The sequence below is a fragment of the Odocoileus virginianus genome, unplaced genomic scaffold (genome assembly GCF_023699985.2).
Source record: "Odocoileus virginianus isolate 20LAN1187 ecotype Illinois unplaced genomic scaffold, Ovbor_1.2 Unplaced_Contig_3, whole genome shotgun sequence".
Classification (NCBI taxonomy): Eukaryota; Metazoa; Chordata; class Mammalia; order Artiodactyla; family Cervidae; genus Odocoileus; species Odocoileus virginianus.
Genome location: NW_027224320.1, coordinates 1,251,063 through 1,269,196, shown reverse-complemented (window position 1 = coordinate 1,269,196; position 18,134 = coordinate 1,251,063). Strand labels below are relative to the sequence as shown.

The window sequence follows — 18,134 nt, the reverse complement described above, 5'->3', positions numbered from 1 at the left end:
GACCTGGTCTCCCCTTTCTGACAAGTAAATAAAACAGCAGGGAGATCAAATAACTCACTAGAAAGAAGATATAACTTTTTATCTTCCTTTTTACAGTCTCACATCCACTTCCGCTGGGAATAACAAAGTCTGAATTCTTATGCAACACTTATCTAAATGTGTCGATTTTATCAGATTGATGAATTTTGCTAACAAAAGGCAGCGCTGGGAAATCTTTTATGACACATTTGGCCCATTCTCAGGGCTGAAGCTTTAATTTAACCAACTGGAGAATTCTGAGTGAGAGCTGCAGGTGTTAGAGCCGAAGAAAGCATCACAGAGGGGAAAGCATATCCATCTTTGTGACGGGGAGACAAAACCACCTCCACTGTGTGCGCCCCCCAGGGGGGAGGAGCAGGGGCCAGGGCTCGATGGAGTCGGGGGGGCCGCGGGTCCATTCTGATCAGAGGGCGCTGGCCGCGAGGGGGGCCCAAGGATGCAGCAGGCGCGCGGACACCCATGCTCCGTGGGTGTCTTCTGCTTTTGCCTCTGTGGCCACCGAGCACCCAGGGGGCTTTCTGCCCCCCAAACCCTGAAGACCAGCAGCTGGCGAAGGACAAGGCCGCCCGGTCGCCCTCTCCCGGGGCTCACCCCTGTCTCCGGGACCCTCCTGACCAGAGCCTGCCTCTCCCAGTTACGCCCCTGCACAAAATTCAACGACTCCCCACTTCCCACAGGACAGAATCGTAAACCCCTTGGCATGAAATATTCCAGAGGGCCCTGTGATCCAGCATTTGTCCATCACCCCTCTGTCCACCTGTCCCTCCAACTCCATAAGCCTCTGTGACAGTCACGTCCAGCCATCACCCCAACCCACCCCCGTTCCGATAACCAGGTCTCAGCTGAGCAGGCAGTGAGCAGGCAGGACTGAGGCCTCATCCACAGGGCCTCGGGTCGGGGGCGGCTTGGGGCCCTTTCAGGCCATGTGATCCCTGGACCCTCGTGGGCCAGTGCCCGGCCCACGAGGACACACCTAGAGCAGCGGGGCCGCAAGACGCAGGTGGCCTGGGTCCCTGAACGAGATGCCGACGGAGCCACCCGCCACTCACGTCAGGAAGCCGCCCCTCCCGGCTCCTCGTCCTCTGGCACAAGCACTGCGGCCTCTAACCCGTCAGCAAACCCACTTGGTGTTCTCCAGGGTCTTCTGCATCTTCCTCGTCATCCTGTCGATCGCGGCCTGTCTCTTCCCTTCGGGCAGGAGGTCGATCTTGTTCAGCACCACGACCAGCTTCTGGCAGGCAATCTGCCCAATCACGAGGCACTCGGCCGACTGGGTCTGCATCCCCTTGGTCACGTCGATGACCAGCATCATCAGGTCGATGATCTGGGCCCCTGGGGGAAGAGAGGACCAGGTCAGAGGGGAGCGGGGGTGTGCGTGGCGACCGCAGCCCCTAGCGCCGGGTGGGGGGTCACCTGGCCGGGAACGCTGGCCGCTCCTGGTTCTATAACCAGATTTCCCCGTCTCTAAATGGGCAGCACGGCAGGCTCGCTGGGGGCTCCAGGAGCCTGTGCGCACGGCGGTCTGGCAGCTGAGGACTCGCTCTCCGGCCGCCCTTTCGCTGTGGTCAGTGTTATTCTGTCAGCCCACTGGGGGAAAACCAGAACCTCCATGCAGTCTCAAGTTGCTTCTTCCTGATGCTGGCGTGCAGGGCCTCCACCTCTAACCTGAGCGGCTTGCCTTCCATGGCTCTGCCCTGCCTGCCGTCTGACGGCCCCCCAGCCACCAGCCTCCGTGCCGGGCCGCGGACCCCCGCCGCCCTGTGGGGTCTCTGCCCCGGCCCCTGCCCAGCCTCTCCGAGTCCTGGCAGCCCCCCGGCCTCCCACACCGTCCCAGCCTTCTTTCCTGCCGTGTTTCCCCAGGACACTTAGTACCTCTGCCTCCGCCTGCAGCGGGCGCTGCCTGGGGCTGGCCTGGCCTCCCCCGCCCGCTGCCACCTTCAGGGGTGGGACACGGATGGATACCGTTTCCCCTTCAGATTGGATTGTTAGTCCCTGTTGCCAATTTAAAGACACTTTAACACTGCTAAGCCAAGAGGAGGGGCTGGGGGCGCCTGCAAGGGCCCTGTTGACACTTTTCTCTTTGCTGCCGATTTAGAGACGCTAAGACGCTCTCCCGGGCGGGGAAGGCGCACTGCAGGCCTCTCTCCTGAGTCACCTTTGCTTTTACGAATCTTTCCTTCCCATGCAGAAATGTTTCCTTTTTATGCGGAAATGGTCAGTCTTCCCTCTTTTCCCTTTTGTTTCTGGGCTTTGTGTGTTACCTAGTTATTTTTTACTTTTAAGATTATATGTATTTTCTCATGCGTTTTCTTCCAGTCCTTTTACAGCTTTAAATGTCTATATTTCAGAGACTTTGCTGGCAGCCCAGCGGTTAAAAATGCACCCTGCAGTGCAGGCAACATGGGTTCGGCCCCGAGTCGGGGGACTAAGATCCCACACGCTGCAGAGCCCCAGAGTCGGAGCGCCAGAACCGGAGGGCCGCACGCCGCAGCGGAAGGTCCGCCAAGACCTCAAGGGCAACCGAGACTCGATGCGGCCAAACGTGTCTGTGCACACTTACAAGTCTCTGCTTCAAACTGACCCATTTGGAATTTATTCTGGCCTAACATGCAAGGTGGAGACCGGACTTGAGTGTTCTCTGGACGGCGACCCGTTGCCCCCGAGTCACGGGAACCCTCTCTCCTCTGCAGGTCCCGACAGTGAGACTCGGGAGGGGCGCACTCAGGGGGCCCTGCAGCCGGGACCCTCGCCCAGCCCCGCGGGGGCCGTGTCGCGGGCCTCCGGCACTCGCTGGCCCCCGGCTCGCCCTCCTCTTGGCAGGGGCCCAGCGCCTCTCTGTCTGCGGTCTTGTCCTCGGCTGTCTCCTTTTTTCTTGTCTCCGACACGGCTGGCTGTGTTGTTCCCCCTGTTTCTCCTCTGCTGACGTGGCCCTGTCGTCCTCCCGGGCTCTTCAGGGGGTGGTGAGTGAGCGGCCCCGCGCCCCCAGGGACGGTGCTCGGCCCAGGTCGTCCCGAGGACGCTGGCAGCTTGCCGCTGCGCCCTGTCCTCTCCCGTCTTCCTGGCTTCCTCGGAGGAGCCTGGCCCACCTGCTCCTCGGGACACCGCAGGGACCCAGAGACGCAGGAATGCAGGCCCCGGCCCGCAGGCAGCTGGCGATGGAGGAGCGGCGTGTGAGCGCAGACGCTGCAGGTTCGAGCCCTGGCCCTGCTGCTCAGTGTCCTGGGCCCGGGCCTCCGCCTCCCCACTGTGAGACAGGGTCTCCTCGCGGGGCCGAGCCGAGGGCCAGGGCTGGCGCGCAGCAGGCAGGATTCAGGCGCACGTGCAGTCAGGAGCTGGGCCGCTAGCACAGACATCAGGGCGGGGCGACCGGAAGCCGTGGGCCCGGCAAGACGGCTCCTTGGCCACGTCATAGGCAGGCCTGGGGTGGCCACAACCGCTGACTCCCAAAGATTCTACCCGACCCATCTCGGGCCGAGTGTAGGCAGTGTGTGTGGGCTGAGTTGCGTCTTTCCCCAGGCCGCCGTCCACAGCCGGCCCCGTGTAGGCCTGCTCCCAGCCCGGGGCCTGTCCCTGGGGCCGGCAGCCGCTCTGGGGCTCCTGCGGGTCTGGCGGCACGCTGGGTCTGCCAGACACAGGGTCAGCGCGTCACTGACGGGAGCTGGTCGGACTGCTGTGGCCCCTCGCTGGGCAGGATGTGTGTGTGTGTGTGCGCGCGCACAAGGGTAGCCCCCTTTGCAGGCCAGGTTCAAACAGTCCGAATCTCCTGCCCACTGGGGTACACAGTACTCCAGGCCACAGCCTGGCACTAGCCAAGGGCCCCGTGGAGGGCCTCCCAGACGCCGCTCGGAACCGTTCCACGCACCGCGGCTCCTTTCCCCTCTCCTCTCCCTGGGTGGAAGCACCATCCCAGCAGTCCTAGGGTTCTGGCGCCCAAGGCGCTTCCCCCGGCCCCTCCCGAGGCACCTCCCGCAGCCTCACTGCCGTCCACAGGCTCCACCCAACGTCCCCGCGCACAGAGGCGCTCGCTGTGCTGGGAAACGCTCCCGATGCGCAGGACGCCGGCGTCCACTGCAGCTCTACGCTGGGTTGTAGGCACCTACCCCACTTCTTGAATATTTAACGTCACCAGTTAAAGTTTTTCCTTTGTTTTAAATTCAATATTACTTCTTATTTAGGGTGCCCATAGCTTTTTATTAAAACTCAAACTTGGGTTAACGATCTGGTTTTGCTAAAATGGTTAACATTTTATATTCAGTTTCTCCCGTTGAAAACTTTTTTTCTCCCCAAACACATTTTCCCCCCTTTTAGTCCCAGAAGGAAAATTTCATCTCACAGATAACGTGTTAAATGCTGATCTTTGTAGGTTTTTCTTTACTTTTATTTCCGAAACGATTAAGATATATAATCTATGGAATTGGAAATTGTAATTTTTAAAAGTACTGAGAAACTTCAGCCATGTTCTAATTGCTCTGCAAACCTTTAAAGGACTCTGCAGTCCTCACAAGCAGATGGAAAGCGCTGATAGACGGAGAAATATAGAGGGGCACTTGTGAGCGTTTCCCACCCACTCGCTCCTTCTGGCCCTGCAGGCTCAGAGTGATTTCCTACCCTGGGTTCATGGGAATCGGAAAAGACACTGGTTGATTCATTCTGTGGAAATACTGGGGATTTAGAGAAAGACAAGACAGGCCAGAGTTATGTCACTTCCTGTCCCCGGATCAAAGTGTGGTGAAGAAACAGTGATCGGGGGCTAGTGCCGGGCGCGGGTGGCTCCTGGCTCTGACCCGGCTTCCAGCGGGGCCCCTCGAGCCGCTGTGACCTTGGGACCCCTCAGAAGGCCCTGGTGTCGGCTGTGCCAAGCGCCTACCGCGGAGGTGGTGTGCGGCGCCGGAGGGAGGCCGCGGACAAAGCCGAGAGTCCAGGTCCCGTCTGCACCAGCCCTTCTGGGCCTGACAGTTCCCTCTCCCATCCCGAGGATCCCAGGAGGCACCAGAGGCGGGGGGGGCGGACAACTCGAGCCTCCCCTCCCAGCCCCCTGCCACGGCAAGGCACTCAGGCCGCTCTGCACGCCAGCAGGGAGCGGACGCTCAGCCTCAGGACCACATTCCTGGTCAGCCGAGGGGAGGCTGGGGAGGCAGCCGTCTGCCTGCTCAGGCCCACAGACTGATTAAGCCCTGCCCCAGCTCAAGCTTGTGCTGAAGGCTGTGAACACAGATGAAAACGCAGGTCCTGGTCTGTGAGCCGCAGGGCGGGAGGAAGGGGCTGGGCAGAGGAGCCGGACTCACAGTGGGGGCAGGAGAGACGCCACGGGGCCGGCCCAATTCTGGGGTCCAGTGGAGGCGGGGAGGAGCACGGGACCGCCCTGCTTCTGGGGTCCAGTGGAGGTGGGGGAGAAACGCCACAGGGCTGCCCTGATCCCGGGGTCCAGGCAGGGGAGGACTGTGGGGGGGCAGCTGGACTGGGGCTGGGTCCCCGTTCAGAAGGACAGGCCGTGTGGCTGACGGGATCTTCAGTGGAAGCATGAAAGCCTCTTTAAGAGAGTCTTTAAGGGTAGACCTTTAAGAGAACTTCTTGAGAGGCAGGGCTGACAAAGATGGGGCGTGGAGGGAGGACCTGGGGCTGGAGGTCTGGAGAGCAGGCGACCCTGCGTCAGGGAGGGCATCCCAGTTACCCGGTGCCCCACCCACGAACACTGCTGCTAGTATTGGGGACTTAAGTGTGTTTAAAGTGAGTCTTTTTTTTGGAATTCTAATGCACTTATACTAAATACAACATTACATGGCTTCCCTGGTTCTTCCCTGGTGGCTCAGAGGGTAAAGCATCTGCCTGCAATGTGGGAGACCTGGGTTCAATCCCTGGGTTGGGAAGATCCCCTGGAGAAGAAAATGGCAACCCACTCCAGTATTCTTGCCTGGGAAATCTCAGGGATGTGGGAGTCCAGTGGGCTACAGTCCATGGGGTCGCGAAGAGTTGGACATGACTGAGCAACCTCGCTTTCACTTTAGGTGACAGTAAATGCATTAAACTTCCTGTAAGTAGAAGCTACCTGGATTTCCTTGGTAGTCCAGTGGTTAAGAGTCTGCCCTGCAATGCAAAGGACACATGTTTGATCCCTGGTCTGGGGCACCCCTGGTGGCTCAGACGGTAAAGCGTCTGCCCGCAATGTGGGAGACCAGGGTTCGATCCCTGGGTCGGGAAGATCCCCTGGAAAAGGAAATGGCAACCCACTCCAGTATTCTTGCCTGGAGAATCCCATGGACGGAGCCTGGTGGGGTACGGTCCATGGGTCGCAGAGAGTCAGATGCGGCTGAGCAACTCCACTTTCTTTCTTTCCGGGGAGATCCCACGTGCGGCAGAGCAACTAAGCGCAGACGCCCAAGTACTGAAGCCCGTGTGCCTGGAGCCTGCGCCTCACAGCTAGAGAGCGGCCCCTGCTCGCCGCAGCCAGAGAAAGCCCGAGCACGCTGACAAAGACCCAGAGCCGCCACAAGGAAAAACAGCTAAAAGGGAAGATAAACGACAAAGCAAAACTCGCGGCGTCACTCTGAGCCCCAGGCCTGCTGTGCACGAGGGGGTCGGCAAGAGCGCGTGAAGGACACGCCAGACCTAGCTGCCTCTCTCCCTGCAAAAGAACAAGGGCTGGATGACAGTCGGGAAAGGCGTGACCTTCAACCTCTCTGGGCAGGGGTGTTAAGCGGGCGCCAGGCTCACACCTCCCCGCCTCCGTCTCCCCAGCCACCCTGGACGCCTGGGACAGAGCAACACATGGCTTGCGGCGCCCTCCTTGGAGGGCAGCGCAGCAATAGCCAGCGGTCTCCGCTTCCTCGGGGCAGAGGGCTGCAGCGGTCAGCCGGCACGCCTTCCCAGATGGAGGGGACGGAGGAGACGGAGGGGATGCGGGGGACGGAGGGGACGCGGGGGACGGAGGGGACAGAGGGGACGCGGGGGACGGAGGGGACAGGGGGACGCGGGGGACGCGGGGGACAGAGGGGACGTGGGGGACGGAGGGGACGCGGGGGCCAGAGGGGACGCGGGGGATGCGGGGGACGGAGGGGACGCGGGGGACGGAGGGGACGCGGGGGACGGAGGGGACGGAGGGGACGCGGGGGACAGAGGGGACGTGGGGATGCGGGGGACGGAGGGGACGCGGGGGACGGAGGGGACGCGGGGGACGGAGGGGACAGAGGGGACGGAGGGGACGCAGGGGACGCGGGGGACGGAGGGGACGCGGGGGACGGAGGGGACGCGGGGGATGGAGGGGACAGAGGGGACGGGGGGGACACGGGGGACAGAGGGGACGGAGGGGACGCGGGGGACGGAGGGGACGCGGGGGACAGAGGGGACAGAGGGGACGTGGGGACGTGGGGGACGGAGGGGACGGAGGCACGCCGGGCTCCGGGCCCACCGCGAGCCAGCAGTCCTGGCCGCGCTCGCTTCCCTAAGCTACTGTGTCGTTGTCTACCTGAGGTAATCTTTTTAGCTGACTTTGCATAACAGTACGACTCCTGTTCAAGAGCAGCGAGAAGGAGCAGAAAACGGAATTTGAAATGTAGAAATAAAATAATTGTGGGCCATGAGCTATAATTTGATTTCATGCTTTACAAGGAAATGAAAGAAGGCTTCCTTAAAATGTGGGGTTTCTGCTCCCCCTGCCCGCCCCCCTGTAACCATTTTAGGATTTCCTCCTGCACCGAGGAGAAAATAGGGTCGTGGAGCACGCTTGGCTCTCCAGTGTCACCGCCACTCAGGGCGCGCTCGGCTTAATGTGAACTTCCCATTCTGGGCAAGAGGAAATGCTTCAATTAATGAGCCGGGTGTGCGGAGGCCAGTCTTTAAGGTTTAATCAATTTCATCTGTACTTAGGATAAAAAGACTGACTATTCTACTTTTTTTTCCCCTGGTTTTTCCTTCTTTAAAAAAATAATAAAATGAATGTTTTATTTTAAATTCTTTGAGGATCGTATCTCCTGTTTCAGGAAATATTGTCTATTTCATGCAGTGAGTACGAAAACTCCCCCCTCCTTTTTCACTTTTGCTAAGACTCTTTTTTAAAAAATAACTAAATTATCCCCTGCCCTCATATACTGTAACAGCTCGGGAGATGACACGAATTATACAGGATTTTGGCAGACACCTCGGAGAGGCGGGCGAGAGAGACAAATCGCCAAATATGGACGGGAGAGCTCTGTGTGGACAGACACCGGGGGTGGACGTGGGAACGTGAGCCGGCAGCGCCCTCCCAACTGGGACCTCGGGGCCGGACGGCCGCAGCCAGCAGGCTGGGCCACGTGGTCCACGGGCACCAGACTTCAGGGTGAGCCAGGCCGGCTCCCCGCAGGACCTGCTGAGCAGCCAGCAACAAAAGGATCCCCAGGACAGACAACTCCTGAGCCTTCACTGCCTGGACCCTGGATGCGCAGGGTCCGCTGGGATTCGGGGATGGGGTCGTGGCCAGGCCCCAGGTGACGAGTCTGCACCTCCGCTCCGCTCACCAGCCAAGCAGCGGGTCTGTGTCTTCATCTCCATGGTGGGGAGCAGGCCACTGGGAGCTGTGAGAGCATCGTGCGCCTCACGTGGCCCTCGGGGCGCGCGGCCCCCAAACTGGGTCCTGCCTGCACTCCCACGTGTCTGGGGAAATGCTACGTCTATGATTTTCACTAAAACTCTGCAAATCCAGCGCCCATCATGGGGACGAGCCTGAAAGCCTCATCACTGCAGCGCGGCTGCCCGGACCACGGGTCTGCACGCGGCTGGTCTGGCGCACAGACAGCCCGTCTCCGCGAGAGAACTGGGGGCTCAGGGCGTGGTGGGGGCTCATGCGGGGGTGCGGGGGCACCCAGGTGGAGGGCCCGGGGCCACTCAGCCTGCCTCCTCCTCAGGGGCACCGGGGACAGTTTCTCCTGAAGACGCAGGCAGCCTGTGAGCCCAAAGCAGAAACACCCCCGGGTTTCAGGCTGTGCCTTCCCTCCCCACGGACAGGGCAAGGCCTGCAGACAGAGGTCCCGCACGTGGGGGCACGCGGGCTGGCCCTCAGCGCCACCCCTGCCGCCCGGGGAGGCCTGCTCACAGAGCCTCGCTCTCCCACGGGCTCGGGGCCGCGTGCAGACCTCAGAGCCCTGGGCCTGGCACAGCAGGCACTGAACCCGAGGTCCCGGCCTCGCCAACCCCAGCCCTGGACGAACACCTGTCCCGAGATGGGCCATGGGCAAAGTCGAGGGCCTGCAGGGCTGGTGGGGGCCTCGACCTGGAGCGAGAGGACACCACGGTCACTCGGGGGGATGGACACCACGGTCACTCGGGGGATGGACACCACGGTCACTCTGGGGGATGGACACCACGGTCACTCTGGGGATGGACACCACGGTCACTCTGGGGGATGGACACCACGGTCACTCGGGGGATGGACACCACGGTCACTCGGGGATGGACACCACGGTCACTCTGGGGATGGACACCACGGTCACTCGGGGGATGGACACCACGGTCACTCTGGGGATGGACACCACGGTCACTCTGGGGGATGGACACCACGGTCACTCTGGGGGATGGACACCACGGTCACTCGGGGATGGACACCACGGTCACTCTGGGGGATGGACACCACGGTCACTCTGGGGATGGACACCACGGTCACTCTGGGGATGGACACCACGGTCACTCTGGGGGATGGACACCACGGTCACTCTGGGGATGGACACCACGGTCACTCGGGGGATGGACACCACGGTCACTCTGGGGGATGGACACCACGGTCACTCGGGGGATGGACACCACGGTCACTCGGGGATGGACACCACGGTCACTCTGGGGATGGACACCACGGTCACTCTGGGGGATGGACACCACGGTCACTCGGGGATGGACACCACGGTCACTCGGGGGATGGACACCACGGTCACTCTGGGGATGGACACCACGGTCACTCGGGGGATGGACACCACGGTCACTCTGGGGATGGACACCACGGTCACTCTGGGGGATGGACACCACGGTCACTCGGGGGATGGGCACCACGGTCACTCGGGGATGGACACCACGGTCACTCTGGGGATGGACACCACGGTCACTCTGGGGGATGGACACCACGGTCACTCGGGGGATGGACACCACGGTCACTCTGGGGATGGACACCACGGTCACTCTGGGGATGGACACCACGGTCACTCGGGGGATGGACACCACGGTCACTCGGGGGATGGACACCACGGTCACTCTGGGGGATGCCCCCCCCCCGGCTCCAGCCCACGTGGCCAGAGAGGAATGTGGGCCTGCAGTTGCCAGATCTTCCGGTTTTTCAAAAGAAGCCAAAAATCTGGACCACTGTGCGAACTGTGCCAACTTTTAAATGTTGACAACCAATTCCGAAAACATGTTTAAACTGCATGGCCCAAACAAAACATGTTTATTGGCCAAAGTCGGCCTGCAGCTCCCAGCGGAGGGTCTCCAGAGGGGGCTGGAGGACGTGGAGCAAACGCGCACGTCTTTGGCTGGTGAATCCTGCTGAGCCCTGGGCCCTCCCGCCCCAGGACTCGGGAGGAGCGCAGGTGCTGGTGGGGGGGTTCCTCCCGGAGAAGCTGGGCAGGGCCCCCACAGTCTCCAGGTGGGCTCCCCAGGGGGTAGAGTGGGGCTTGAGGCCGTGGGCCTGTCGCCAGAGAAACCTCAGCTGAGATCCGAACTCTCGTGGGGCCCCGGGGCAGGCTCTGCAGGCCTCATCCGGGGTTACCCAGGCCCCCCCCCCCGAGGCCCCCCCCCGCCGCAGCCTTACGGCCGGTCGCTCTCTGGCGGGCATCCCCCCAGCGTCAGGCAAGGTTCTCCCACAGGCTCAGCGCCCTGGGACAAGGGCAGCCCAAGGGGGACTCGAGAAGACGGTTCTCCCAGGAGAGCGAGGTGGAAACCTCGGTGGCCCCGGGTGGAATGTCCTTGAGGACAGGTGCCGTCCTCGCCACTGGCATCCAGAGGGGCTGGGTGCCCTGTCCAGCCCGCATCCTGCAGGCAGAGGCCCAGAACGGCCACGTTCCAGCTAGGGTGGAGAGTGGTGGCAGCGGCGGGCACCCAGCCCACAGCCCTGGGTCCACAGCACAGGGCCCCCCAAGAAGGCGAGAGTGTGGGATGGTGAAAGCCCCCTGAGGGGCAGAGGGCAGGGCGCTGGGGCTGCCCCCCCCCCAGCCTCCCCCACGAGCCCCAGCCCGGCCGTCAGCCCTGCATCCCGGGACCTGGGCACCTGCGCTTGCCCGGCGCCCCTCCTGCCTCGGCCCTTCCCCTGGCACTGCACGCGGGGTTTGCAGCTCAGACGCCACCACCCCGTCGGGATCAGGCAGCCCTCCCCTGGGCTCCCAGGATGCCCAGCACAGCCGTGTCCTGCGACCCCCGCCGCTCAGGGCCGGCGGTCAGCAAGCCCTTCTGCGGGGGGGGGGGGGGGTGAGGGCCCCGAGCAGCCTGCTGCGAGCCATGAGCAGACTCCTCCCCGGCCTGGGGCGTGATGGCCCCGGCCCGCCAGAGAGGCTCATGTGCCAAAATGGCGAGGAGGGTGCTGGCGGCCGTGTCCTGGGCAGGAGGGCATGCAGTGAGCACCAGGGCCCGGGCCTGCAGAAGCTGCATTCCTTGGGAGAAGACCCCCAAGACCCCAGTGACGGGGAGGAGGAGCCCCGTGGGGCCACGTGGGAGATGCGCTGAGACTCCAGGTGTGGCAGCAAGCAGCCCAGGCTGTCCCCCTCCCCCAGGGAAGGGGCCCCGGGACAGCAGGACCGCGTTCTGGGGGTTCTGAGCGGCGGTGCTTGGTGCTGTGGCCTCAGACACAGGCAGGCCCTTCCAGAGACGGGACCCAGCCACGGCGAGCCCCAAGGCAGGGAAGGCACCACGGGTGCAGGGGAGGGTGGGGGAGGCCGGCCAGGCTGCCCCGGGCGACAAGGTCGGAGCGTGCAGGGTCGCAGAGCCTGAGAGCGTGGTCTCAGGAATCTGTTTACTAGGGAAGCAGGAGAAAAAAAGAAGGAAAGGGGGGGAAGTCTACCATAAAAAGTCAGTAAAATCAGCAGAATTCCTTTATGAAAAGGGTGGAATTAGCATATGGCCTCAGCTGCCAAGTGAGGCCACTGAAGCAAGCAATGAAAATGAGTTCAAGACACAAGCAGACGTTTTTCTGGACGGAGTCAGGGGGACCGAGCAGTGGCCGCCCCCCCGCGCCTCCCTCCCAAGCTGCCCCCAGCCACACTGGGCCTCTGTGCTCTGTGCGCGGCCCCCAGTGGGGCCCAGCCCTGCCCTCAAGGAGCTCCCAGTGCAGCGGGGAGACACTGAGACCCACAAGGTCAACGAGTGCAGGACATGAGAGCAAGACGCGAAGTCTGCGACGAGACGAGGGGATTCAGCGGCTGGGGGGGGGCAGTCCCGCGAGGACGCGGCAGGGCTGCAGGGATGCGTCCCGTGTCCCCCAGACCCTGGGGACAGGCCAGACCCCTCGGAAGGACTGGAGGTGTGGACTGCTGGCTCGGGGACCAGACCCCGCTCTACCGCAACAACTCGGGACGGCTGTTCCCCTCCCAGCGGAGGGCAGTACACACAGCCGCCTGGGACGGACACACGGGTCCTCGTGGGGACAGTCCGCCAGCCTCTCCGGCCCAAGGGCTCCTGTGCCCTCCTTCAGGGACTCCTGACGGCGGTGAGCAGCACAGGCTCCCTGGGCGCCTCTTCTTCAAGGACCACCAACCTCCCCTCTGTGATCACGGCACACAGGCTGCCCTGGGCCCCGGTCCCGAGCATCTCCCCGCCCCTGGCCCCTACACCTGTGAGTCAGAGCCCACTCCGCCGCCTCTCGCAGCCAGGCAGTGAGCCTCTCAGACTCAAGCCGGGAGTGATGGGGCCACATGGCACCCCGGCAGAGACCGGGGAGGGGAGACGGACCCCACCAGCGTCCACCAGGGCTCCGCGCAGCCAGGCCGTGTCGGGGTTGGGGCCCTGGCACCCCCGCCCCAGGGCGCAGTCTCTGAGAACAGACACAGAGAAGGCACCACAGCCACAGAACCCAGGACGGGGCCACCGATTACAACATTACTCTGCAGGACACGAGCCCAGACCGGCCGAAGGAAGAGGCGCGGGCCACCCCCCCCACCCCGCCTCCCCTATGGGCTCAGGGCACCTCGCCCGTCATCAACCTCTGTACCAGCCAGAAAGCCCTGCGGAGCCCTGGGCCCAGACTTTCACTGGGGTCTCACTACTTGGGCATGAGGGATTCAGACCCTGGCCACAGGACTGAACTCAGTCCGCTTGCCCTTGACCTCAGAGGTCAGGCAGTCAGGCCACTGTTTCGGCCCAAAGCTGGTCCCCAGTCACACTGCTGGTCTCCGTCTCCCCCAGTGGAGCTCAGATGCAGTCTAGGGGCCCAGCACGACCGCCGGGGGATCCCAGTTTCAGGGGCTCTGTCCCGGGACCCCAGGACAAGACCAGATCCCTTGCTGGACTGCAGTGAGGCTGAGCAGTGCACGCCTGCTGGTGGAGCTGTCCCCTCTGACGACGGCTCTCACGGACAGCTGGGAACACGAACAGGAGCCCCGCGTGCTCCGCGCCTGACGCTGTGCTCCTCGGGGCGTGGGCAGGGTGGCCCCCGCGTGCTCCGCGCCTGACGCTGTGCTCCTCGGGGCGTGGGCAGGGTGGCCGGCAGGACCAGGGGCTGCCGAGCCAGCCGTCAGAGCCCACGTGGTTCAGAGACGAGACTCCTGGCCCTGAATCCTGAAAGCAGGCCCTGAAAACCCAGGTTCAGGGTCCTCAGCAGGGAGACACCATGTCAGACGCTCGCAGGTGGGGGCCACCCAGGTGGCCCAGCGGTGGAGACTGAGCTCCCCATGCGGGGGCCGGGGCTGAACCCCTGCTCAGGGAGAGGGTCCTGAGTCTGCACCTGAAGCATTCATCTGCCGCGACCGAGAACCGCACGGCCACATAAAACTGAGGACAGACACTCACGGGCGTCGTCCTCAGTGACGAGACTCTCGGCGGCCCCTCATCGTCTCCTCTGTTTTGGGGAATTGAGAATTTCCTCTATATGGAGAATCAGATTCTCCATACACATAAATGACTGGGGTGGGGAGAAACTTAAAAAAAAATAACCTGTGAGGAATAAAATCACATACACCAACTCCCAGGAAGCATCACCAAGCTTCATTGGCGACAGTCCGTGGGAGGTGGAGGGGACGGGGTCTCAGGCCGAGGCAGCGGGCAGAGGCCCTGGGGGATGGTTTGTGCAGCAGACGCCACAGGCCTGGGGGGCCCGGAACCCCCCACGCGGGTACCAAGGCCCGAGGTGGTGGGTCTGGCGGTCGGAGGTCTGGGGGGCGGCGCTGAGTGCAAGGAGTGGCCGGTGGGGGCTGCTGCTCTGCCCAGCACGTGCTCCTTGACAGCAGCCTCCTGGTGTCCTTCTGCAAGCATCTTGGCTCCCTTGACTGACGGGAGGGAGAGGGTCCCAGCCTCCTTAGGAAGGCGGCTACAGGGAAGGCCCCAAACCAGAAAGCAGTGTCCCGACATGGAGAGCCACCGGCTGGGAGCCGGGGGGAGCGGGCTCTGCCCCCTCACATGCTCTCACGGACCCCCGAGGCCAGCCCAGCACCACGCCCAGCAGAGCCCGGGAGACGGGAAGGATGGACGGAACAGAACAGACGTGCTGAACCTGGACGCGGGCCCTGCGCTCGGCCTGGGAGCCTGCCCGGGAGCCCACCCATGTCCTGTCTGAAAGCAACGAGAGCAGAAACTGTTCCGAGCTACAGCTGGTGCCTGGGCCGCTTTATCAAGTGTGTGAGACACGGAGCTGATTATTTTTCTGGTAACAAGGAAAACAGAAAGGCTGACAGCACGGAACCTGTCACCAGCTGTTTCCGGAGCAGTTCTCACAGGCCCGTCTGGGCCAGGGCCAGGCGGTACACAGGTCTGCTCGGGCAGCCCGCTGCGGTGGGCTTCGTCTTCCACTTGCCTCTGGATCTCAGGGCCCTGAGTCACGCAAAGCACAGCATGCAGGCTGTCCTGGGCCCTCAAGGCGACGGGCAGAGAGCCCCGTGAGAGGGACGCGGGCTAAGAGAAGCGCGCGCGCGGTGCCCCTGCCGCGGCTCTCTGCCGCTCCAGGGACGGGACCGGGCGCCTCGCCCCACTGGCCGCGCTCTGCAGACCCCAGCCCCAGCGCCTCGGGGGGATTCTATTTTCCTCTTCCTGTGCTGTTTCCCAAAACTGGGACAAGAAAATGTACTTCACGACAACTACAAATACTTTATAACTTAAGTGACTACCTACTAAGACGTTAGCGTGAAGACGCTTGGCTACGTTTTACCTGCTCCGCGTCCGCTGCAGAGGGCGCCCTCAGCCACGCCAGGTACGTTGCCAGCGGGAAAGCCTGCCCCTGCCCCCGGAAAAGCTCCCAGCCACAGGCCCAGCCCAGCAGCCCAGCAGCAGCCACGGCCAGAGAGGGCCCTGGGCCTGCTCCGAGCAGCGGCCCCGCCAGCAGCGGCCTGGGGCCCTGGCCCTGCAAGCAGCACACAGGGCCCCTGGTGAGCGCTCCCGCGAGGTGGGGTGAGCGGGCGGGTGCCAGGGAGGAGAGGCCTGAGGGGGCCGCCTGGGGCAGGGGGGTGGGCTCCCCTGGACTGTGGCAGGTGGAAGGCCTGCGTGGACCACCCGCTGCTCCAGCGGGGGCTCAGGACTCCCACCCCGAGCACAGCCCTGGATTTGGAGCTGGTTCCTAGCCCCCGGCCTGCGGTGGACACGCCACGCCCCGAAGCAAGCGGGGCCTGGTGACCGGCCAAGCTTTGATGTCCCTCCAGGCCACAACTGGCCAGGTCCTCAGATTTGTTTATTTTTCCTGTATAACTTTTGCAATGTTTCAACTAAACAGTTTTTATCAACAATTCCCAGAGCAAGAAAAATAGCCTAATGCTTGGTTTGTAACGGAAGCCGGTAGGTCTGCGGGGCTGCCGGCTGTGAGAGCAGCTCCTGCTCTGAGGGGCCGGAGACCCACGCGGGCCCCACCTGCGGCCCACACGGCACCCCGCACAGCGGCCACCAGCCGCCCAGGGCACCGCTCTCCTCCAGGACCCTCGTCCCAGCTCCGCCCCCCATACGTGGCAGGAACCCCGGGCCCAGTGCCAGGCACAGGCTGGCCGTTCGGTCTGTCCTGCATCTTCGGCCGGGGGCACCGACCAGCAGAAAGCAGCTGTGCTGAGCGCCCGGGGCGGCTCCCCAACTGCAGAGAGGCAGTGGCTGGAGGCAAGCCTGGATCCAGCTGTGCCTGAACCCGGCACACAGACCGTGCTGGTTCCAAGCAGCAGTTTGGGGGGGATTTCTGCCCTTCACAAATGAGGACTACACACCAGGAGGCTTCAGGGATCCTCCTCCCCTCAGCACCCTGCCTTTGACCTTTCAGGGCATTTTCCAAGCAACCCCAGTGCCCGTTTGCACACTCGCCTCACCCAACCCACGGCGGCCATGCAGAGCGCATCCCCCGGCTGCCACCACCGTCACGCCCTCAGGCCTGCTCCCAAAGTCACACGGAGGGGAGGTCTGCCTCCTCGGAGCCTGATCCCCCCGGGAAGTCTCGTCCTAAATGCAGCAGGCCTTGCCCCTCACCCCCAGGGCCTGAGTCAGCTGGACGTCAGTCCTGGAGCCCGTTGGGTGTGCGGATGCCCAGCCGTAGGGAGCATCCACTGCTGTCCAGGATGCAGGGAAGGGCCACGGCGCAGCGGCCGCAGCTCAGGGCTGGCATTTGTGCGCAGCCTCGCCACGACCAGGGCCTCGTGACCCAACACCCCACCTTCCGCCTCAGCTCTCCACCTGCCCGGACCCCACCCCGCTGCCCCCAGGCCTCCACAACGGCGTCACTGCATAGCTGTCTCCTCCCCTGAGACCGGGGAGCCGCTCCCCACTGACCACACGCCTTCTCAACGGCACCTAACTTACAGCCCCCAGCCTTCCCCCGGAAACAAAGGGGCCTTGGGGAGCCCCGCCGCCCGACACCACCCCGTGGACACTCTGCGGCCCCCGACGGCCGCAGGTCTGTGCTCGGTCGCAGTCCACAGAGAGAGCAGGCTAGAAGGAGCCGTCACAGACTAGAGCAGAACTTTGCTTAGACGCCTCATTTGATGTAACCGAGGAAGCTGAAGCTTTTAAATCTCATATCATATTTCTAACCAACTTATATTAGTGATCTGTCACCGAATGACATTTTTTAGGTCGAAATTTTTACTTATGAAATTGTAGTATGATATTAAGGGTGGTCCAGAAATGCCAACTCAGCAGGGACGGTGAGGGGCGTGCAGGCGTGCTCCGGCGCACGGTGCCTCCCCTCTGCCGCGCCCTCCAGGCTAGCACACACGTGTTGCACGCACACACCCCCGCCTAGCCCGTGGCTCCAGCGAGAGCAGAGCGCGCGGCGTGTCCGCAAACTCAGCGGTCGTGTGAGATGTGGACAGGCTGGAGAGACTCTCCTCTGCTGTTGTGACACTACACTGCCTTGGGGTCTGGCGATGAGTTCAGCCCCTGGTAGAGAGGCGGCCTCCCCTTCAGCCCTTCCTCTGGGGCCTGATGAGGACGCAGACAGCGTTCGAGGCTGGTGGCCGGTCACCCACACAGGGACCTTTTGCCTGCCCTGGAGCCCAAGGGGGCCACTAACACAGGGCTGCAGATACCACCCAGAGGAAGGACCCAACGCCGCCTGGGTCCCCAGGCAGCCCCTGCCGGGGTGCCCAGAACGCCTCACATGGCACGGGCCACAACTCTGAGTGCCAGAGCGACTCGCGCTCTGCATGCTCCCAAGGCTGCACGGTGAGATGCGTGGGATCATCATGTCACCCTGAAGAGGCGGATGCAGGTGCGGTCCAGGTGGTGCCCTCGGACCCCCGCCCCCGAGTGCTGCACAGCCAGGAGGCTCACGAGCAGAGCCGTGCTTAGGAGCTCTGGGCCCTGGAGTCATCAGCGCGCCTCCCACTCCAGGGAGGTCCTCCCTACAGATGGTTGTCCCAGCCACGCAGGTGAGGCCAGATCCACGGGGCGAGACTCAGAGAAAATCAGGTCAAAGTGTAACAAAGCCTCCGGAAGGGCAAGAGTTTCAGAAAAGTGGATGCGTGTGCGCGGCC

At 63.0% G+C, this 18,134-nt stretch overlaps 1 protein-coding gene across 1 annotated transcript in view; it reads right to left on the bottom strand.

Moving 5' to 3' along the window:
• Window positions 1-18,134, bottom strand: part of EEFSEC (eukaryotic elongation factor, selenocysteine-tRNA specific) — a 113,990-nt gene that overhangs the window by 65,669 nt on the left and 30,187 nt on the right. The window contains exon 2 of the mRNA XM_070463474.1: window positions 1,164-1,371. Coding sequence (XP_070319575.1) covers window positions 1,164-1,371 — 208 coding nt within the window. The remainder of the gene's footprint in view (window positions 1-1,163; window positions 1,372-18,134) is intronic.